Source organism: Vitis vinifera, chromosome 18 (genome assembly GCF_030704535.1).
Source record: "Vitis vinifera cultivar Pinot Noir 40024 chromosome 18, ASM3070453v1".
Taxonomy (NCBI): Eukaryota; Viridiplantae; Streptophyta; class Magnoliopsida; order Vitales; family Vitaceae; genus Vitis; species Vitis vinifera.
This window is the reverse complement of record NC_081822.1, coordinates 3,672,680-3,695,716: the sequence shown is the minus strand read 5'-3', so window position 1 is coordinate 3,695,716 and position 23,037 is coordinate 3,672,680. Positions and strand designations below refer to the sequence as shown.

At 36.1% G+C, this 23,037-nt stretch overlaps 1 protein-coding gene across 4 annotated transcripts in view; it reads right to left on the bottom strand.

Annotated features, from left to right (window-relative positions):
- LOC100245365 (uncharacterized) overlaps positions 1-22,500 on the bottom strand; it is a 29,247-nt gene extending 6,747 nt beyond the window's left edge. Inside the window, exons 1-11 of one of the 4 annotated variants that reach the window (XM_019216558.2) lie at positions 20,922-21,029; positions 19,264-19,535; positions 17,984-18,069; positions 17,483-17,869; positions 17,285-17,368; positions 16,777-17,157; positions 6,122-6,182; positions 1,164-1,299; positions 910-1,016; positions 596-844; positions 224-471 (exon numbers count right to left, since the gene is read on the bottom strand). In XM_019216558.2, coding sequence (XP_019072103.1) covers positions 224-471; positions 596-844; positions 910-1,016; positions 1,164-1,299; positions 6,122-6,182; positions 16,777-17,157; positions 17,285-17,368; positions 17,483-17,869; positions 17,984-18,069; positions 19,264-19,306 — 1,782 coding nt within the window. In that variant the 5' untranslated portion in view covers positions 19,307-19,535; positions 20,922-21,029. Of the gene's footprint in view, positions 1-223; positions 472-595; positions 845-909; positions 1,017-1,163; positions 1,300-6,121; positions 6,183-16,776; positions 17,158-17,284; positions 17,369-17,482; positions 17,870-17,983; positions 18,070-19,263; positions 19,536-20,921 lie in introns of all 4 variants that reach the window. The other 3 variants (XM_059734261.1, XM_010665964.3, XM_010665963.3) reach the window with 3 other exon arrangements.
- Positions 22,501-23,037: the final 537 nt, after the last annotated feature.

The window sequence follows — 23,037 nt, the reverse complement described above, 5'->3', positions numbered from 1 at the left end:
ACCCTTACCCTTCTCGCTTGTTAACTTCACTCACTTCAAAGTAAGGGAAGTATTTAACAAAAGTTCAAATGAATGGTTTCTAAATGTATTTAGCTCAAACCTCAAGGGATGTGATTGAAATTAACCCTAAATAGTAACAAAAACAAAGTTAAGAACAAAATTACTATTTTCCTCTATAATGAGCAGAACAATGTTAATTTTCAGAAAACATAGAATTACTCACCTCCTGATGAGCAGATTCATCAATGGCATCTTTCCTAAACGATGAAATCCTAGAGGAAGCTGCAGCAGCAGCAGTTGCAGCAGCAAGCACAGCCTGTGCTTCTTTGTGCCTCCTTTCTTTCCTTCCCTGCTTCTTTGCTTCTTTAAGCTCACAAAGATACTGGTTAACAAGCACAGAGTCCCATTTTTGCTTCCGCACCACTTCAATCTCCTGAGGTAGACTCTTCACAACCTTACAAATTAAATCATCTGCAATGACAGTGTCACAGATATCAAGTAAGATAACAATGTGATGAAGCACAAAGGAAATGGAAGTTATGAACAAAAAAATCTAGCATATGCCTAAAAGATAAAAAGGGAGTGAAGAAGAGACCACTAAGGTTCTTTCTTGCAACGGCATTGCCAAGAAGCCTATTCTGAAAATAAATAAGTTCCCCTACAACTTCGTCTTCAGGAGAAAGTTCTAAAACCCCTGTATTCCTAGCCTTAACCAACTGCTCTAAATTTTCTCCCTCAGATTTACAAATCATTTCAGTGCATGTTGAATGTTGACTTTGGTGATTGCAAGGAACTCTGACATAAGAAGATGTTTCCATAGGAGAAATTTCTGGGCCCCTTGAACCTGCCAAATGAAGTGTTCATCAGAGCTTATCCTATATGGCATGCAGACAACACAAAAGACTTTACCTTCAAACTTACAAATTGTGTTCTTTAAAAGCAACCCACTCTGTGTTTGCCTCAGCTTCTGGTAAATAAGTGGGTGAATGTAAGAACCAGATACTGTTTTTGTGTTTCTGAATCACAAAGAAAATTAATACACTTGTGAGCAAAATCACACTACATAAAAAATTGAGAGTGAAAAGAGATGCTTCCCATAGCATTAACAAGGAAGTCAGTATGAAAATCTTATAAATACAAATAAATCATTTTGTGAAGCTTACATCAGATCAGGAGGAACTGGATCCACAACTGAACAAACAGGATTTTCCTTGTTTAAATTCACCAAAGTATTATCCTCACCACAATCCTCCTCAATTCGGCCACTATCAGAAAGACTGCAGTTTGAAGGTTCACTACCTGTCCAACATTTTCCATTAGTGCTAAAACAGAACAGAAAACACTAATAATATATAATTTGTACAATTCATGATGTCAATTGATTAATCAGTCAGTCACAGACATTAGACATACTGCAAACCAAAGGCGAGGATTTTTTCCCACTTGAATCACTAATACAGACTGGATCCAATATGCAAAATTCATGGGATGGAAGCATGAGAAAACATGAACCCTCGGCCCCCATAAGAACATTAAGAAAAAAAAAAAGGGGGATTAAAGTCATAGGGGAGACAGTGAGAGAGAGAGAGAAAGGTCTTTATCACAGAACACAGCAGTGAGAATAATAATGTATGGAATAAATCATCTACTTCAGAAATAATTTATAGAAAGATCAAGAGTGACAAAGTAAATACAAAAAAGTTAAAAGGAATAATGTAGTATTTGTTAATATTGAGGTATAAGTGGCAGCGGCAGGGTTACCATGCTTACCATTCATTGGGCTAATAGGTACCTAGGCATTGCAGCTAAGTGCGGTAAGACTATAGCAGTTCAGTTGGGTAGCAAACTTGGTGCTTCTCCAGATGACAAGTTTCAGAAAAAGTTAGATGCCTTACAACTAGCTCCTTTTTGCATCTTCAAATCACTGCAAACCAGGTGTTCCTTATATTCACAACACTTGCAACCATTGTATAAGCACAGAAAATGTTCTTTCCTGCTAATTAAGGCAAGGCAGGTGCTTAGCAGCTCATCAGCTAATTAAGTATCAGATCAAGTTAACATGGGATCTCTTATCAGGTTTACTATAAACCTTGCAGAAGATCTTTACACGATAATATTAGATTTATTTTTAGGCTTTACAAAATGCTGCAAAGGAATTTTCACGTATAACATGGGATATGTAGTTAGGTCTCCAATATCATTCCACAAGAAATAGGGGACTCATTCTCCAGTTAGATTTTCTTCAACAAAGGGTTAGGTATCAAATGTGGCTCCAGGAGATGGAGTTGTAGCAAGGCTCCTAGATTTGTTTTGTATGAAAGAAAGCACAGAGCAATGGAGGAAAATATCGAGCATTGGTGTAGTAGTAGAGATCGGAACATGATGTTCATTAAGGTTCTTCCTGACTGCGAAGTGGACAGAGTTAATTGCTTTTCTATCTACCTATGGTCCAAAGATTTTGATGGGAAAGGAAGTTCAAAAGGGCTTCTTTCTGGTGATCACCTACTATTACTCCCCATTGGAGAAGGGGGGAAGGTGCTTCCCTGTATAGGGAAGATGTGGAGAACAATGGTTCTTACAAATGTTGCCTTCTTCATTTGAATAAGGATTCGTAATATTGATCAAGTAGGTTGGGAGGTTGAATCCTTCCCAATTGCCTATCAAAAAAAAAACAAGAAACAAAAGGAGGTTGAATCCTTCCCAATTGTTGTGTCTGTGCAGTAACAACAGAGAATTGGCTGCATCTTCGTTTGCACTGTACCATTCCTAGGCAGCTACAGTCCTGAGCTTTTGAACACTCAGATTTTGCTCACTTTGAGAGGGTGGACCCTTTGAATCTCAAAAATAAGTACTCTATAAAATTAGTTAATATGATAGCAGAGCAAATTTGTCGTTTCTGCAAATTATTTAGATGATTTTTGCATGTACAAAGCCTACTTTGTTAGATGTAGGTTCATTATACTTCACATGGTAACCATTTTTTTTCCTTTGTGCTGCTTACTAATGAATTCATCTTGTAAAAGAAAGTACAGGAAAATTTTCATTCATCCACACAACAATTGCTCAAGCACCAAAATATTCCATCCTCTCTACACTGCTCTCTTTAAGACAGATGAATTCCACACAAGGGCCAGTCCAAAGAAAGCTCACAATGAGATGGAAGGAAATCTTGTTGTCACAGTTGATAAAGGGAGTTCTATCTGAAAGAAAGAACAACTCAAACTTCAAATTATTCATAACCAAAGTATTCTTCCCTGAACTAGAATTTTTTTTTTTTTTTTTTTTTGTGCAAAAAACAAGAGAACAATAGCTTAAAGGCAAACTTAGAAAAATTTAAGGAAATTTACAAAAAGCTAGCAATAAAAATAGCAATTAGAATTATTATCTTAGAAAATGAAAAGGAGATAAAACAATTATCAAATATCCATATATTATAATTTTGTTTACTTCCATGAACTACACATTTGACAAGAGAAGCACTTGCCAAAGACCAACCAGATCAATTTCATAAACCATTTTTTTATAGGCAAAAAGCAAAAAAGAGTATTTAAAGAGCCAAACAAAAAGGGGTGCAACCCATATACACAAAAGGAGGCACAACTTATGTAAACAATTTATACAAGTAGTGCTTTTGAAAACAAATCAAAAGCACACTGAAACTAAATAATCCCCATACCATCAGCAAAGTCCATCCCAAGCAAACAAAAAGTAAAAATAAAACACTGAACCACTGGGGGACAACAAAAACAAAATCTTAAGAAGCAAATACTCAGCTTCCAAGTATGACCATCACACTCTTTCAAAAGTTCTCCTATTCTTCTCTTTCCAATTAGTTCAAAAGATACCTAGAGGAATCGGCTTCCACATTCCCATGCCCTAGTATTCCACAAATGAGTCAAGCTAACTACGAAGACATCGTTGACTGAATAGGAAAGGACCCAAGAAACACCGAACAAAGAGGACTCCATAGACCATAAACAAGCAATCTATTTATAGTGAGTGAGGATGTCATTGATAAATTCATTTCTTCCTTCCAAAGGCAGCAACTATTGACCAATGTCCATGCTCCCATCACAAGTTGGTCAATAGTCACAATTTCCTCCCAAACTAATTCCCACACACACAAAAAAAAAAAAAAAAATTGTAGGGCACCCTTTGCATTCCAAGTTATCTTAGCAGGAAAGATGGAGACTTAACATAAAACCTGACATAACTATAATCCACAAGCTTTTTATAGTGACCATAAACAAGCAATCTATTTATAGTGACCATAAACTGCTTGACCCATACCTCTCCTGGCCCCATCTAGTCTACAAGCTCCCTTCCAATTCCCCATACTTTCCTGCAATCACATTTCATAAGCATTCACACTTAGTAGCAAATCCTATAATCACATAAATAGAGACTGGTCATAAGCCAGCCTGAGAAAGAATATGGTATTTCTGTCCCCTTTTTCCAACCAAATGACTAGAGATTTATATCTTCAAGATAGTTCTTCTAACTCCACAGGTATCCTATATTCTTGCATCTGAGTTCCTTGCTGCCTCCTCATCAAACACCAAAACGTCCTCTCTTTCTTTCATTACCTGGTATCAACTCCGAGGAAAAAGCTTTACGGGTAGCAATATTACCAAACACCTCCATGTTCCATCACTTCAAATCCACTTTGACTGCTTTTAGCTTATGTGGAATCATATGACCAGCAATTCCCCAAGTCTAATAGCTGATCCACCAGCCAGCTACCAAATCCCTAAACCCCTCCTCCATAAGCCGTGTATTTTAAAACTTGAAAGGATGTTTTCCTTCTCTTAAACCACCAACGTCCAGCATAATTGGGTAATGATCGGAAAAGGTTTGGTAAAATGTTCCAAATGGAATTAGAGAAGTGCACTTCCAATCAGCAGAAAAAAGAAACCTGTCAAGATGCAACAAAACTTTACTATTCAAACCTCTAGTCTATGTAAAAGCATCCCCAACTAAAGAGATATTAATTAGATTAAACCTCCATAAAATCATTGAAACTTCTCATAGATGAAACAGAAAACCACCATTGTTGTGCTCATATGGAAGTGCACCAAACTAAAATCCCCCCATGCACCAGGGCTCTTCCCACAGCCAACAATCACACCTAATCCCTCCTGAAAATCCCTTCTTTCAATCCCCAAACTATTAATTTCACCACGCAAAACTTTTCAGGTTGCACTGTCAGGAAAAAATATCATTGCTATCATCCCTGTAAGCAATTGATACTGAATGCATGATAGAAGTGTCCAACACCACTCTTTTAACCCTCTACAATGTAAAAGCCATGTAAAGCATCAGAATGAGCTGATGGGAGATTCCATTCAAATCTATTTCAACACCCCACCACCACCACCCTCACCAATGAAATCCCGTGTATATAAGACAAAATACAAATATTCATGAGTCCATAAGAATTGCATCAAAAAGCCCACCTGTTGTTGCACCATATCTTAAGTTCTTTCCAAATTCTATCTGTCCAGTAGTGTGCGTGTGTTGTTGTTCTCTTTTATTCATATAGAAGACAATTATTGATTTCAGATTACTAAAACTAAAAGATGAAAACAAAAAGCACAGTAAATGGCTTATTTCTTTTGATAAATCATAAAGGAAAAAAGTTAGGCTCATTTTTACAATTCTTTAAGGCTTGATGAAATTCTTATAACAAGCTTCGGGACAAAAAATGTTTCTCTTTTTCTGATAAGTGACAAAAACTATGAGGTGCCATAAAATATCTTGGCTGCAATAAAACAACAAAAGTACAGAGCAAACAATTAATACAATAAAAGCTTCAATAAGTGAAACTGACAACAAATTACATCTACTGCATGATTGTTTAAGAAAAATTTTCAGCCTCCATAGCTAAAAGGAAAGAAGCAAAGGTCTAGAAAAGTCAGATTTTCCGATTACATAGTTCAAGAAAATATCAAACAGAAGTGTGAATTAATATGACAAAAAAAGCAAGTGCCAATTCAATGAATATGCATTTAAAACAAAAAATAAAAAAATACCATGCAAGCCTTAATAACCAAAAATATCGTAACTATTGAACACAATAAGGCAATATAATAAAATAAAAAAATAGCTCATAAAACCATACTTTCAAATTTAGGTGAATGCCTTTCCAAAGAATCTTGAAACCCAACAGGCTTGGTAAAAGGCTGCACAAACAAATACCAAGGGTTAAAAGAGTTGGAAGCAAAATTTTGGATTGAAGAGCAGAAACCCAAACAAGGAACCTAACTTCAGTGACACGTACTTGCAAAAACAAAAGGACAGATACAAAAGAACTCACTTTAGATGCAGTTATCATCGTGGTCCTACAAATGTTTTTCCTCCTCTCACATTAGTTTTAATTTTACAAGCCAAACATAGAGGAAAAAAGTGAAAAAGAAAAATTCTTAAAAATCTAATAGGTTACCCTTTCACAGAAACCACCATCCTAACCAGCTCAATCTTAACATATTGAACAACCCATCACCTTCATTGAAATCTTAAATTCATCAATCCAAAAAATGGTTGCTGATGCAACATTGCTGTATATAACAAAATATCCCAAAATAGTTGCAAGCCGAGGATGCACAAACAATTCATACCACTAACCATGAAAGCATGAGTGAAGATTTTCATTTTTTTTTTTTTTTTGATAAGTAAACAAGATATGCATTAGAAAAGGCTAAACGCCACAAAGCATATAGGGAGTATACAAGACGGCTACAGCCTCAAAAAGAGAAAAAGGACCAAAAAGAACTACCTCCCCTTAAGTGGAAGCTATCCACTCCAAAAAACCTATAAGGGAGAAAGACTCCTCACCTAAATACACTTTGGCCCAATTCCATAAGTTACAGACAAAAGAATTCTTTAATTTCTGAATGTTCAACGCACCCCCCGTAAAGGCTAACCTATTCCTCTCCTTCCAAACCGTCCAAAAAATACACAACGGAATGGATTTCCAAATCTTTTTCCTTTTCTTCCCTACAAATGAACCCCTCCAGGAGATTAAAGCCTCCTTTACAGTTTATGGGAGGACCCACTTAATATCTATCAACCCAAAAATAATATCCCATAGAGCTCTAGTCACTATACAGTGTAAAAGAATATGATTTACATTCTCTTCTTCACAACCACACAAAAAACAACAATTTGGGAGTTGCACCCCTCTTATCTGGAGTCTATCCAGAGTGAGCACCTTCCTCCACGTAGTCAAGATTTTCATTTTATGAGCAAGGTACTTTAATCATTAGGAAATTAGAATATGAATCCACAAAATTTGCAGGGTTCCAATTCCCATCATAGAAGACTAAAGTTTCTATATCCCATGCCTAATGAATTATATGGGATGGTTATCTAACCTAATTAGAACTGGCGGCAGGATGGGATTTATGTTGAACTAAAATTTTAGACCACTAAGAAGCTAATATTAACTTTATAAAAAGAAATAATGTGAAACCATCTCAAAATGCATACAAGTTATAGAAGATGTTGCATTTGAATATTGTACATGATATATACCCATTTTTTGGGAAGCTATAACCGCATTAAGTACAAGGAAGAGGAAAGGCCCTTCAGAAAGACAATGTACATGGACACGAAAAGGCTAAACAAAAATAGAGCTCCCCACAAAGACAACAAAACCATAAACACAAATCTCACTGCCTGGCCACAACCCCTTCCCAATCACAAAACAAGGTTTCCCAAATGAAGGGAGTCTACCAAATCTCAAATGGAGCATAAGATCCCCAATAAGAATATGCTTGTATTTCAGCGCCATTAGATGATATCAAAACGTTGACATTAATGTATGAATGTATTTATATTCATTTGTCTCCTGGCCACAATCCCTTCCCAATTTTTCCCAAATGAAGGGAGTCTACCAAATCTCAAATGAAGAATAAGATCCCCAATAAGAATATGCTTGTATTTCAGCATCATTAGATGTTATCAAAACGTTGACATTAACGCATGAATGCATTTATTTTAATTCGTCTTCCATAAACATCCACAAGCATCCAACTTTAGCACCCTAACACATGCTATTTACACACATATCTAATTACCACATTTGCACACTAAATTATTGTGCATTAATGTCTTTACATAATTTTGTAGAAAATTACCACATTCCCCACTAATTTTCTTAATTTTATCAGAAAAATTTTTTCCAGGTTATGAGATTGGAGCTGGAATTTCCCCATCCCCACCCAATTATATACCATCTGCACTAAGCCTTAGGGGTAATTTTCGTATTTCAAAGTAACATAGCTATCTCTTTCAATATCTTGCATGTTTTCATCAAACCAAATGACAATCCATTGAAAAACCTTATGATGTAAAATCTAATATATAAATAGAAAAAAGTTTGGTTCAAACTTTGGCTGATTGGCTCATTTCATTGGTTCTTCATCCTCAATTTATATAGTTGTTCTGTTTTCTTTTTGGCCTGACTTTTGCTGGTTTGACTTCTACTTCTTCAAATACTAGTCCTTTTACTCATAAAGTCCGTGTCACTATTCCCCCAACCAAAAGAAAAAATAATAATAAGTAAATAATAACAATTACGTTGTTTTCCAGGCATCCTTGAGAATGGCATGGTAAAGAAGGACAATTATTTTCAGTCAATAAATGGTAAAAGCAAATAATGCTCAAAAAGTTATATATAGATTACATATATTTTATAACTATATAGAACTTTGTTTGTTAATAGTGAACATTCTAATTTCAAAATATAAGTCAAATACATCCATGGTAAGAATGATTACTTCTCTTTTCCTTTCACAATTGTTTTGAGTGCATTCCACACCCATATATATGATAAAATCATAGAATAAATAAACCATCAACATAAAGCACATACAAAGTGCATTTTATATAGGCAAATAAAGACGATGGATTAAAAGCCCCTCATAAAAAGGGGGTGCATCCCATGTACACACAATGAATACAACCAGTGGACTAGGAAACGAAACCAAACAAAACTACTACCTAGCTAAATAATCCACATACTATCAACTCACTCCAAAAAAAAGACAAACAAGTAGAACCAAAATCAAAACCAGACCATAGTTTTAAAGGCGTAAGGCGCACCTAAGGCACAAAAGTATCCTATAACTTAGGTGCAAGGCACAACACAAAGCACGTGCCCGAGTAAAGTGAAACCTAACCTAGTATGCATATCAATTTTATAAAATATGATCCAAAATCCAATCCGGTCAATAAAAAATTGAAAATTTCAAACATTTAAAAGAAGCATTCAACAAAAAAAAGTAATAAAATTATAAAAGTTTCAATATACAATTAGAAATTTCAAGGATAAAAGTGTTAAAAAATGAAAAGTAAAGAACCCATCAATAAAAATAAAAAAAAAGTAAGATAGACAAGGCAAACAAGACGTTGTAGCTAGGGAATGGCTACGCCTTAAGCCTAGGCACACTTTAAGTGCGCCTTTTAAAACTATGCAACATACAACATAAGCAAAGTTTTAAGGACACATTTCATCACCAAGCTTGACTAATCCTCACCTTCAAAGGTACTCCTTCCAAGTGATTTAAAAAAAACAAAGAAATCAGCTTCCACATTGCATTGAGCTTGGTTCCCATGAAATCACCATGCCAATTTTATTTTTATTTTTTATTATTAGTAAAGAAAAGTATATATATTGCAAAGAGACACTAAAATAGCGGCCCGTGATATACAAGATAGATACTCACCATGCCAACTTAGGATAGCATCTCAAACTAAATAGGAAAAAACACCCACGAAACACTCACCAAGAAGAACACCAAAGACCATAATCTAGAAGTTCATACACAGTTGATGAGGATGTATCAAGAGTGTTATTATCTTCATTGCAAAGGAAACACCTATTTACCATACTCCACGTTTTCCTCATAAATTAGTCACAATAGTGATTCTCTCTCTCACACTACTTCCCATACAATAAAATCTTAACCTTGGAGCACGCTCTTGAATTCCAAGAGCTTGATCGGGTATGTGGAGACTTCTACCAAAACACAAGACAAGTAATAGGTGTTGATGGAGAACAAGGCTTCCTCAGCAATCTTCCAAGCCAATGTATACTTCAAGTGACTAGAAACAGAGAAAGGGTTCGGAAGTTGCAGCAAAGAATCTACCTTAATCAACTCCTTATCCAAAAAGATCCTTCTAAATCTAAAATTCCAGCAATTCCCATCACAAAAACCAGCCATCGAACCCTCCCTATTGACCTTAATATCGAAGAATATGTACAAGGTGGATATATGCAAATTTAAAAAAAGACAATAATAATAACTAGATATATCTGTCACAATAACCTTCTAAAAAAAGGGCTACAACATAGGCTCCAGTGCACTCCTATATACCCCCTTCAATGCATGTGTTGCACTCCTTTGGTGCTTTTCCTATGACCTATGGGCTTATACAAGTCCATGCTCCATGAAAAGCAAATATGCCTCCAACTTTTCTTTGTAGAATAATTTATAAAAGAAGTGATCCATTTTCACTCCACACTATGCTCATTCACCCCAAATTTCATTTTAATTATGTGGGATATGTTGTGATGGAGGACTATAAAACAAGTAGCAACTCCAAACCCATCATCATCGTCATCATTAGCATTATTGTTTTTCTCCTTCTTTAAGAAAGGCTTACAAGCTTATATGTAGACCGATAATTTGACAAAGGGGAAAAAAAATTTGGTAAGACAAATAAATATAATGGATTAAAAAGCACCTAACAAAGAGGAAGCACATCTCATGTACACAAAATGCGTACAAGCAACCAATGAGAATACAAACAAAGGAAAGCAAATGGATGGAACTAACCTCAAACCAATCCTAATAGAATAAGGAAAAAGAAACAATTAAACTAAATCTCAAATTGAATAAGGATCAGTAACTTCGTTACCTATAAAATTCTAGTATTGGACCATTGGATAAGTCCATCTTAACTCATATATAGAATTTAGGAATGGAGATTCATTTGCTATCTCATATCTCGTAACAGAGTGGACAAGCAAGTGGCAAAGTGCAAATGGGCCCACCCACATAAAACAATTTTAAGTTGTCTTGCACATGCTTGGTTGGATTCTTCAATTTGGTTTGGGAAAAATTATAAAATTACTTTTTTTGGATCAATAAAAATGACATGGTAAAGCACACCTAATTTTGTGTAAATTTTATAAATTTTAGTAACAATGAAAGCATTGTTTTGTTAATCACAATTCTGATTTCCTAGCACATTTATTAAACAAAAAGATTATGGAAAAACATATACATGTTAAGGATTTTCAACTTCGATTCTGCTTCACATATATTTACACTTTGAACTTCCTTTTCGTGCTTGCGATCTTCTTCCTTTCTTTCCCTTGTTGTAAGGGAACAAATCTATTTTATTTACCAATGAAAGAAGAACAACCAATGAAATCATACTCCACAATATCGCACTTTAGGGATAAAGACACCCAAGCTAAGAAACCAAAATTCAATGGGTAAAATTCATATGATGTTTGTGCACCAATTGAACAGTGGAAGAAAAAGCTGATCCCGAAAAGGGTCAATACCGCTGTGGAGAGGACAGATATCAGATATGCATATGGAGGATTAGATCTCATGGAAAGACAAATCTTTGCCAGATTTGGTCTCTAGCAAAGGTAACAAGGGGAAAAAATAAAAATACAATTTCCAAATAAGCAGTTTCCCATTGCAAATATATATAAGTTTGCTATGAAGTCTCTTTACAATGCCCTGGAGCCGGGAAGTGCCGTTCCTTTTCCAATGGGAAGCATTTGGAACTCAAGGGTACGACCTGAAGTTCACTTTATTGCTTTGGAAGCAACATGGGGAAAAGCTTTAAACTTGGATCAAGTTCAAAGAAGTGGGTGCACCTTAGCAAATGGATGTTATCTTTTCCAGTCAGATAAAGAATCCATAGATCATCTCCTTTATGGGAGTTGTTTTTTGCTCTTTTTTGGGTGTCTTAGGTGCTTACCTTGTTGGGTAAAGAAACTCTACTAGGTTGACATGATTTGTTTATGGGAAAAAAACGCAAAAAGGTTTAGAGAACAAGCCCTTAATGCATCTTTTGGACAGTGTGGAAGGCAAGAAACAGAATTACTTTCAATGCTGACGTGCTTTCAATCCAAAGGCTAAAAAGTTCTTTTGTTTGCTTTCTTTACTTGAAGGCTGAGGCTAAATTGTTCATAGATGATTGTCCTCAAACTCTAGTTAGTCTTTTTTACAGGTTGAACTCTTGCTGAGGCTGTTGGAGCCCCTCCTGTTTTGTAGATCTTTCTCCCATTTTGAGCCTTTTTGGCTGTGGGTGTATAGGTTTTGTATACCTTGAGTCGCTTTTTTGGCATCTCTTTTTAATTTAATATATCATTTTCTTTATCTATTAATATATATCATTTTTTTTATCTATTTTTTTGATAAGTAAAGGATATGCATTAAAAAAGGCAAAACGCCGCCCAGCATACAGGAAGTATACAAGGCAGCTTAGGCCTCAAAAAAATAGATTACATTATATATCAATATATATATATTTTTTTTTTTTGATAGATATTATATATCAATATATATAATTTTCTTTATCTATCAATATATATATAGATTACATTAAATCTCATTCTAAATGAGAATGCAAGCATGGGAACATGGAAGGAAAAGACCACTCGTCAAAAGTGGATCAAGAGTAAGTCAAAATCAAGTCAGATAGTTCTTTCCGTCACCTTAAATTTATTTCCAAAAAGTTATTTTCAGCAAAATTCCACCATTTCACATAAAATAAGCTTGTGACTGAGTGATTGTGCATTTTAGTGAACGCATAAACAGGTTTTTACGTGGGTTTTGCTTTACATAGGTCATTTTACAGCAAACCTTTATTTGTTAGACAAAGATTATTACAGTCTACTTAACACAAGTAGAATAGCTTTTCATGTGGATTTCATTTTCAATAGTTCATTTGGCAATAAAACAAGTGGCCATCAAAGAAACTAACTACACACCCTTTTTCACCCAAAACCAAAAACAAAAGACACAACTAGGCCTACATATAACAACAAGAGTATCATATCTAGACTAGGCAACTTCCCAATATCAAGAATATCAAGCTAAGGGAGAATAGTTGTGTGAGCGTGGTTCTAAGTTTCTTAATGGAACATACGATTCTTCTTTGTTTTAGTCAGTAAATGTATGGTAAAATCATAGCAAACAAAAGAATAAATTTATATTAAGTCACGTAACATTAAGGTCACTTATCAGGAAAAAAAAGTCAAGTAACATAAAGGCACAATCATTTGTTGAAGTGCACAAAAATGGACTCTCTAGAAGTGTCTAAAAGATGGCAAGACACAGGAAAGGTAGGTGTTTCTGCCCTCTACAGAACAACCATGATCAACTCGGTTCCTCCTCCCCCTTATCTTGCTCTCTGTCAACCCTTAAAATAAATTCACCATGATCATTGAGATTGTTTTCAGGGCTTACGAAATCATCCTGGTATCTTTTACCGCTTATCATAGAAGACCCATGTATATTTCTCTTGCAGGTTTTCATCACCTTATGGCTATTTAGATTTATTAGTTTTGCTAGTCCTTTTCTTATTTGTGCTAATTGGTAAGTGATAAAAACCTTTTATCAGCACTCTGGAAAAAAATTTTGTTAAACAAAAAGTTGCTTAACATCACATTAGTCACTGATTTAGAGATAAGACATATGCCATGAAAATGTCTTACATGAAATATATATTAGGCAGTTGCCTTCGCGGAGAGGGGCAGAGGGGGTGAAAGAGAGAAGGCATCTCACTTCTTGTTTGTAGATGATACTATTTATCTTTTGTGAGGCTTCCCAAGATCAAATAGTGCATCTAAGCTAGCTGCTTATGCAGTTTGAGATTTTGGGTCTGAAAGTTAATTTAGAACAGAGCAAGCTGATTCCAATTGGAAAAGTGGAGAATACAAAGGACTTGGCCAACGAGCTAGGATGCAGAGTTGGAAAGTTGCTTTCTACTTACCTGGGTCTTCCTTTTGGTGCTCCTTTTAAATCAGTGGTTGTATGGGATTGGGTGGAGTGTTTTTGTTAGAGGATGTCAATGTGGAAAAGGCAATATATCTAAAAGAGGAAAGTTCACGTTGATTAGGAGCACTTTATCCAGCCTTCCCATATACTTCATGGTCTTGTATAGTATTACAAGAAAAGTTAGATTGAGACTTGAGAAGATTCAAAGTGACTTTCTCTAGGGTGGGTGTCAAGTAAATGGAGAAAAAAATTGCATTTAGTGAAGTGGTTGATTATTTGTACAGAGAAAAAAAAAAAGGGAGCATTCTAGAAACAAGTCATAAGGGGAAAATATGGGTAATATGGAGGGTGGAAGTCTTGCGAAGTAAGAGCAGGATATGGGGTTGAATTATGGAAATCAATCAAAAAGGACTGTGACACCTTTTGCAGCAGAATATGCTCTGACATGGGAAATGGAAGGAGGGTGAATTGTTTGAAAGACAAGTAGTGTGGGGAGGAACTTCTAATCATTTTACAAGTACAATTTGGAATCCATGCATTCCTTCTACAAGAAGCTTCTTTGCATGGGAACCTAGTTAGGGAAAGATGCTAAACTTAGACCAGCTTCAAAGGAGGGGTCAGTCATTGGCTAACACATGTTATCTTTGGAAAGTTGAAGAAGAATCCATCAATCATATCCAACATCACCGAGGCAAGCATCCTTTAGCGATTCCTTTTAGCTTTGTTTGGTGTTTCTTAGGTGCATTCTTCCATACTAAGAGACTCCTTGTAGGGTGGCATGAATCCTTTGTGGGTAAAAGACATAAAAGGATAGCAGGGCAGCTCCAATGTTCATTTTCTGGACTATATGGGAAGAAAGGAATCCAAGGTCTTTTGATAATGAAGAGCAATCCAATCATGCCCTAAAAAGTTCTTTTATTAGTAACTTGTTCTCATGGGTGAAATCGTTCATAAATGTAGATGTTATATATCTTTATTCAACTTTGTTGATTGGTTGGGTTATCACTAAGGGAGGGGAGTTGTTTTTATGGACTCTTTCTTGGTTGTGCCTTTTGGCTTCCATTATAAACATCCTGTGTCCTTTGGTGCATTGCATTTTTTTTAGCGCTTTTTATGCAATTTTATCATTTACCTGTTAAAAAAATAGATTATGCAGCCACATAGGTATCTAGGGAACAAAGAATCACCAACAACCTGACTCACAAAAGCATTTTAACAACTCTAGTTTAGCACTGTTCTGCTCAAGCTTGTTGCAGAGTACTTAGCAAACCACCAATTTACAGCAATGGTTCTAGCTTATCAAGCAAAAAGCACAGCCACACAAACAGAAACTTGGAAATGAAATATGAATGCTAAATATAGCATACCAGTAAAATATGCATAAAATTGCTTCAATTCTTAAAATACACACATTTAGTAATTTCCAATCAGTATAGTGTCAATATTGATGTTATATTGAAATGTGACAAACAACCACCCCTCCCTCCTTCCCTTTTTTTCTTTTCCAGCAGGAAAAGATAAACTCCAAATGAGACATTTGACATAAACATAGACATTAATGAGCTGGCTTCAGTTGTTCTGCCCCAGCAACAAGTGATAAATCACTCGGTTACTCCAACTATGGAAAGGGTGCTTAGTAGACTGGTGCAGTGATGACCTAAATGAGCCAGTTGTTCTTTTGCAAAAATTTGTGTTTTACACCAAACAAAATGACAGCATCACCTTCAAACTACAATGTACCTAAAGTAGAAAATGTGAGAAAGTTTGAAAGATCAACACAGCACGATTTCTAATAACACTAATATGGGTGGACGAGTTCCTGCCGATGACAGATCAGATTTCATAGGAAGAACGATACCTGGATAAAATGAGCTCCAACAAACCAACTTTCCAGAGGCAAAACAAATTCTATACCTACAATATTCATGATATACAAAAAATCAAAATTAAGACCTTTCTTGTTGAATAAAGATAAGATTTTACTATGAACAAAAAAATTTCCTTAATTTTGGTGGTAAGCATGAACAAAAATAGGATTTTACTGAAAAAATAGTTTGATAGGCATGAATGAAAAAATGCTACTAAGGAAAAAGGTTTTACAAATAAAGGAAAATAACACTTTACTAAGGAAAAAGATTTTACAAATAATGGAAACCCTGAACTGAGATGACTAAAAGGAGAGTGTAGGCTGTCAAACAAGCCGTAGAGTGAAAAAAGGAGAAACTAGAAGATTAGAACCAAGAACAACTTCTCCTCGACCTCTCCTTTGGAAGTTATAAATGTGGTTTTACACAGAGGCGGAAGGACAAACACACAGTGGGAAGAATTAGAACAGTCATAGTACTTGACTCTGCTAGAAAAGGAGGGAAATTGACTGAATCAGAAAAATGAATCTACGTAATCCACCATACTGATAAAAAGAAAAATTCTCTGCAAGGCTGGTACACAGGCACCCAAATCAACATACCAGGTAATGGGAGTTATGTGGAAACCATTAATCAACTACTGATACTCGTCAAGAGCACAAGTCAATCTTCCATCAGAGGATAATGAAACAAGTAACAAGAAGCAAGTTTAAACACCAAAACTGAAATATGAATACAACATTAGTTGATTTCTTTTTTCTATAAACAAGACAGAAGACAAACTTTTAAGTCTCAAGATCGAAAAATCTATCTCTTGGAAACTACTTAAATTTCACCGGCTACAAGATATTGACCAATTAATTATAATATGATAAGCTTACCTTTTCAGTGGCACTAGGAAAAGATCCTTTGCTTGAATTTTCAAGTTCACCAGCAAGTTGATCTGTGTTAACTTCATCCATTACTGTTCCATTGTCACTAAATGTTTCTTCAGATGAGCATATTAATCTGTTATCCTTCAAAATTCTAATGTTGCTTTTGGTTCTTCTCCGTGGGGGAACTGACTTCACAGGAACTGGTTCTGGAATATCAGTCTCAGAGACAAGCACAGCATTAGAACCATCAACTTCTCCAATTTCATCCTTTGATGAAATTGCAGATTTTATTTTGACTTTCAAATTTTTTTGCAAGGTACCCATGTAAGCATGATCCTTAAGCCATTTCAGTATTTTGCATTGCAAGTCAGGGACCAAGTGATCATCCTGCAGTGACCATGTTCACAAAAGAAGAAATAAAATGATGACATGACAAAAGAAAAGCAACCTTGAAGGTAGAACTACTTTCAGATGCTATAACTTAATGGAAGAGCTTGGGTATTTTATGCATTACAGCAAGTGTTGCAGCCAACGAATCAGGTGAAACTCCAATATCCAGTGCTACATCTTTCACACTGACTTTCCCCCGCTCAATTAACTGTAGAACCAGAAATATGAAACTTAAAAAAGCTTTAAGTAATATTTTTATTCAACTGAATTGCTGAGAAAATGGTATGGAAGCTCATAAACAGATAAAAAATTATAACACTACCTTCTTTAGAATCAGTGCAAGATTTATCGAGTCAGATGGATTAACACCTTCACTGTTAATCGTCTCTAGCATACGCATACCAATGAGTTGCTGTGCATCAGCACATCCTGACATAAGTTCAGCCTTTGATCTGGTATTTGGCAATCCTGTTTCTTGAAATTCACCATCACTCAATTTATTGGAATTGTTATCAGGTGTTTCCATATGAACAGCAATTTTATCACCATTTCTGAGACCAATCTTTAACTTTTGTGGTTTGTTAACTGATGTCACTGGTGGGTGACTTGAAGTGTTGCTGCCATCAGCTGCAGAAAAATCTCCTAACTGTTGGGTGCTGCTAACATCCTGGACTTCTGAATGCTTTAAACAAAAGGCCCGTAGCTCAAGCTATAGAAGTGCCAAAGCAAAATGGTCATTGTAGTCAACAAGCCTCACTATCAAAAATTAATGACGACAAATAATTCTAAATTTCATTCTAAAATAAAAAAAGAAAAGGCTTACATTATCACAACCAAATTTTCCCCAAATCTCCATTCTGTGTCTTGCTTCCCTTGCACATATGGGATGGAAAGAAGTTCTGCAAGCTCCTGAATTACCAGTAGGAGAACCATTAATACATTAAACCCCCCCCAATTAAGAAAAGAATGAAAACAGCAGCAACAAGCACCTATACTTCAAGACATCAAGCACTCCAGCATTATAGGAGCAAACCATCTAAGGTGAAATATGGTACTAACACATGAACTGAAGACACCAAATAAGAAAAACAGGAAGAACTGCACAGACTGCAGATACCACATCAAACAGAATATTTAATGGATGGACCCAATAAAAACAAGCATATCAAAGAACAGATGCCTGCTCAGCAACACAGCATGATAATCATTTTTTTTATAGGTAACACAGTATGATGATCATATAGTTAGCTTCTTCTTTTTTTAATCAGAAACAGGCACATTTTCATTAAAAATGAACATACAAGAGAAGGATGAGAATTCCTTCCCTACAATACAAAACCTGATAAAAATAGAGGAAAAGTAGTACACCCCAGAACCTGATCATATAGTTAGCTTTATTAGCAGTGACCTTTTAAAGCAACCTCAGTTCCATAGAGTGCAGAAAGAGCCCTAACAGCCAAGAACTCTGATTGAATAACAAGAGTCCATGTATACCTCAATAGACTCCTCACCAAAATAGATCTTAGCCTATTAGCACTTAAGGTAGGACATTCCACAGGCTCTAGAAAAAGAACAAAAATTTTATCATTTACAAAGAGAATACACAGATGACAAAAATACAATTGCCCTTGCTAGACTGTGATGCAAACATAAAAACCTTGATGCCATTAAATTTCCATACAAGGGCATGTGCTGCAAATGTAGCATCAGAGAAGCTTATTTTTTGTGGTGAAACCATACATCAGATGCTGACAGAAAACAATAGGTGGAAATCAAACAAATATACATGGAGATTTGCCTCATTGACAGTTAAGGTCCTCTTCCTGCCTCCCACTCTCTGAAATCATAATGAAAAACCATTCATTCATAAGAGCTTTGCATCCTATCACCTTCCTAACTAATGCTTTTTTTTTTCTGATAGGTGCGACTTTCCTAACTAATGCTCTAAAGTAAGCATGCTTTCTCTTTTTCATTAGGCAAATAGGTCTCATATTTCAAATGCTCGACTAAATGGGGGTGAAACCTAGGCACATACTCTCCTTGTAAAGCAAACAACATCAGGACAACTGCCTTCTTAAGGGATTTCTAATTTATGTTTCTTACCAATATTGTACCGAAGCCGACAAGCTACTATTTTGGAGACCATGAATTAACAGAGTGAAATGATCGCCTATATCTCATATTTTCAATTCTTCTTTGTTTTCTTTGCTTAAGATCCTTCATCACATCATAATGAAGTGCAGTCATCCTTCAAGACCAACACAAGGACACAGCGACATGTTGAACAAATTAGGCAAAAAAAGGTGAAACGAAGCAGAGAAGTTCCTTCTACTTCTGAGAAACTTTGCAGATATGGCATCAACTCCCCCAATCACCTTCAAAACTATAAAAGTCAGCACTTTTCCACACCATCAACAAGGACAAGAATACAAGAGGTAAAACCATTTAAATTTTGCAAAATTAATCTCTTCATTCAACCATTAGGATTGAACTATGATTCACCACAGAATCAAAAATTCCCAATGATGCCTTAATTGACACTTCACACATGTCCCAAAAAAAAACTGACCCAAAAAAAGGAAGGGTTCAAATCTCTGTTCAAACTCGACTTCATTGGTTAATTGAGTTCTTTGCCCCAGTAACTTAGACATTTTTTACAAGAAAGAAACATATTATTTTATAGGTTTTTTACAAGAAAGAAACATATTGAGCATAACTGTAGGTCCGTAATAGCTTAACAGCTGCTTAACAAATAAAACAGCATTTAGATCTTGTTCTGTAGTATCATATAACAGTTTCAAGCTCCAACCAACCCCCAACCCCAACCAGTGGACCATGACTAATATTGAAAACTAAAAGAACTAATAAACAAAAAATGAAATTAACCAAAGAAGAGAGAATACTTGATGTTAAACATCACAGGATCTAGTACTCCAAGGTAACATCAGTTCAAGTTAGTGATCAGACTGATTCATGAATATAACTTCACTGAACCTCTCAAAATGGCATTTGCCTATCACCGTATAGGAAGCATATTGATTGGAAACTAAGGTGAAAGACTTCAATGGAACTTGATCCAATAACCTCCAATGTAGGGAAATTATGAGGTACAATGATATACAGTCTTCGAGATTAATGGCATCAGTTAATTACTATAGGTGGGAGATCTAATGCACTTGGTACAAGTATTCACACCCATAAATGGAGGTGCCCTGATACAGTAACATCACAGAGGCAGAGAATGCCCTGCTTTCACTTCACAAATGGCTAGCTATTACAGGTATACTCATTGAACTCTGCCAGAAGATAACAGTTTTAATTTATTGCAATTAGTTTCAGAGGGACAAATATAGGGAAAAGGATGCAATGTTATCCCTCGAAAATGAATGACAGTGTCCCCGATAAATGCATAAGGAACTAAAGCTATACATAACTTAGGCAAATAGACCAAGGGAACAACAAACAAATAAGCCTTGTATAATTGTAAAGTAGGTTAACTAATACCACTGCTACTTTCTGGTTGTAGTCCAGTTATACACTCTGTTCAGAGGGAACAAACAAATAGCCAACATTCTTCAAATGCTCATGGGTATAGAGAGAGAGAGAGAGACATAAACATGAAACAAATTTAAACATTTAGCGGTCATATCATAAGATGGCATAATAGAATTCACATTGTCTGAAAAATAACCAGGTTCTGCCACAGATTCAAACTACTGAGATGCAAAATGGTGCAAACTGACTTAAAAAACTAAACATACCATTACTGCATCGAACACAAGCACCATATTTCACCTTACACACATTGCATACCAACTTTTTCCGAGTTTCCTTTATTCCATCAATATTCATAATAGGCTCCATCTTCCTTGTGTCCTCCACATAAACCTCAGGCATCCACTGGCTACAAAACAGATGAGAAAACTCCATAGACTCCTCATCTTCACTCTTATGAAGAGGTTTTAAAGCACCACCCTGCTTTGGGCAAAGCACACAAGGCTTCACTGATTCACCGTTACTGGCATCGTTCTTATCATTCTTATGCCAACACCAAGTACACAACCACGATTCTTCATCTATGTCCTCTTGCACACCATAACACTTTTGGTGCACAGCAACATTACAACAACGGCAAACAATCAATCGGTTTGATTGTTCTCCCATGTCCCCTGTGCAGCAAAAGTGGCACAAAGAAGAATTCCCTTCACATGGTCGAGCGATTATAAGTTTCTCTAACCCCGCATCACTACCCAAAAGTTTTCTTTTCTTATTAGGACGTTCTGAGGTCAGAAGAACTTTATTCTTCAAACCTAAAAGCCACTCCAGACCACTAGATAGAGGGGACTGAGAACAAGCCTTTTCTTCCGGGGGCAAAACTTCAGTTTCCACACTGTCAATTTCCATTAACTGATTGTCCTCTTTCTTGTCCTCTTCTTTAACAACAATGCCATTACCATTTGCATTCTCACCATTCTGAAGTTCACTTGAAACCCCATTAGCCTCGATAGGGTTTCCTATATATGGAATCAAAAAATTCTTCTCGGTAGCTAAAGAAACAGAAGAAGATACCTCAACCAGGGTTTCAATATCCGGAAATGCCAATTCTCTGAAGTACCCCTCTGTCTCCAACCAAATATTCGCACCACGAGACTGCCGGGATGAAGATTTTGTGTCAGAATGAGACTTCTTGTGTCTCTTTCTACTATCAGAATGTTTAGACAATAAACAGGCCAATCCACTCGGAAGTGTGGAAACAGTATTTGCTAAAGCCTCCTCTGTCTCGAATGGGCAGCGATCAGACAGTGCTTTCCGGGCTTGGGCATATAAATCGACGCCCAATGATACCTCTTTTCCTGGATTCCCCGGCTGTTTCGCCGAAATTTTCGCTGGAGCCCTAGAAATGGGACACGGCTTCTCCTCGGTGCCGCAGCCTCTTTCCGCACCCCTACCCATCATCTTCTTCTGCCGGTGACATCGGCCTCCGGTCATCACCACGACGAACCACAACAACGCCCACCCCCACATTCCATCGCAGAAAACCCTAACCCTAACCCTAACCCTAGACCTAACCCTAAACCTTAACCCTAATCTAGTTCTAGTCCTCGCTCCGCAGATGAAAAAAAAAAAAGAAATAGAGAAGCCGCGGCTAGGGTTAGGGTTTTCTGTTATTCTGGTTCTGGTCCTTTCAGATCCGTTTTTGAGTGATTTGTTTTCCGAGTTCGCTTTCGCTTTCGAGAAGAGAGAGAAAGAAACAAAGAGCGAGAAGAGAGAGATTCGCGTTTTTTGCAGGCAGCGAGGGCGGTTTGTTTTTACAGAATTTTTTTTTTTTTATTGGAGGTTTATCTACTCTGTGTGACAGACCAGACTTACGTTTCATTTCGCTACGCTCTGTTTACACGTGTCCTATTCTAACGGGACAAGGCGCATCATCCCATCACCGCCTCACTATTCCAGCTGGCTCTCTTTTCCCATTACTGGCTCTGGCACTCATTCCATTCACTCCTCTCTCCCCCAAATTCAACCTTATGGCGCCATTTTTTTTTTTTTAATTGGTCCTACATTTTCTCTTCTTTTTTTTGCTTTTTTTCGGAAAATATTAATGCTTGCGCAAGCATAAGAGCATCTATCATTTCTCAAAACTGATTCTTTATAATTTATAAAATATATCCTCAGAAATTACAAAAATAAAAAAAAAATTATGCTTTTCAATTTAAAATAGATACTTTTTTTTTCCTTTTCACAAAGCATAGGTATGGTCGCTCACTAGAGAGCTTCTTGGTTTGGTAAGATATGTATATATAGTTATAATATATTTTCTTTTCATTCGAATTTTCTAGATCGGTGTGTGAGTCATACTTTTAGGCCTTTTTAATGCTT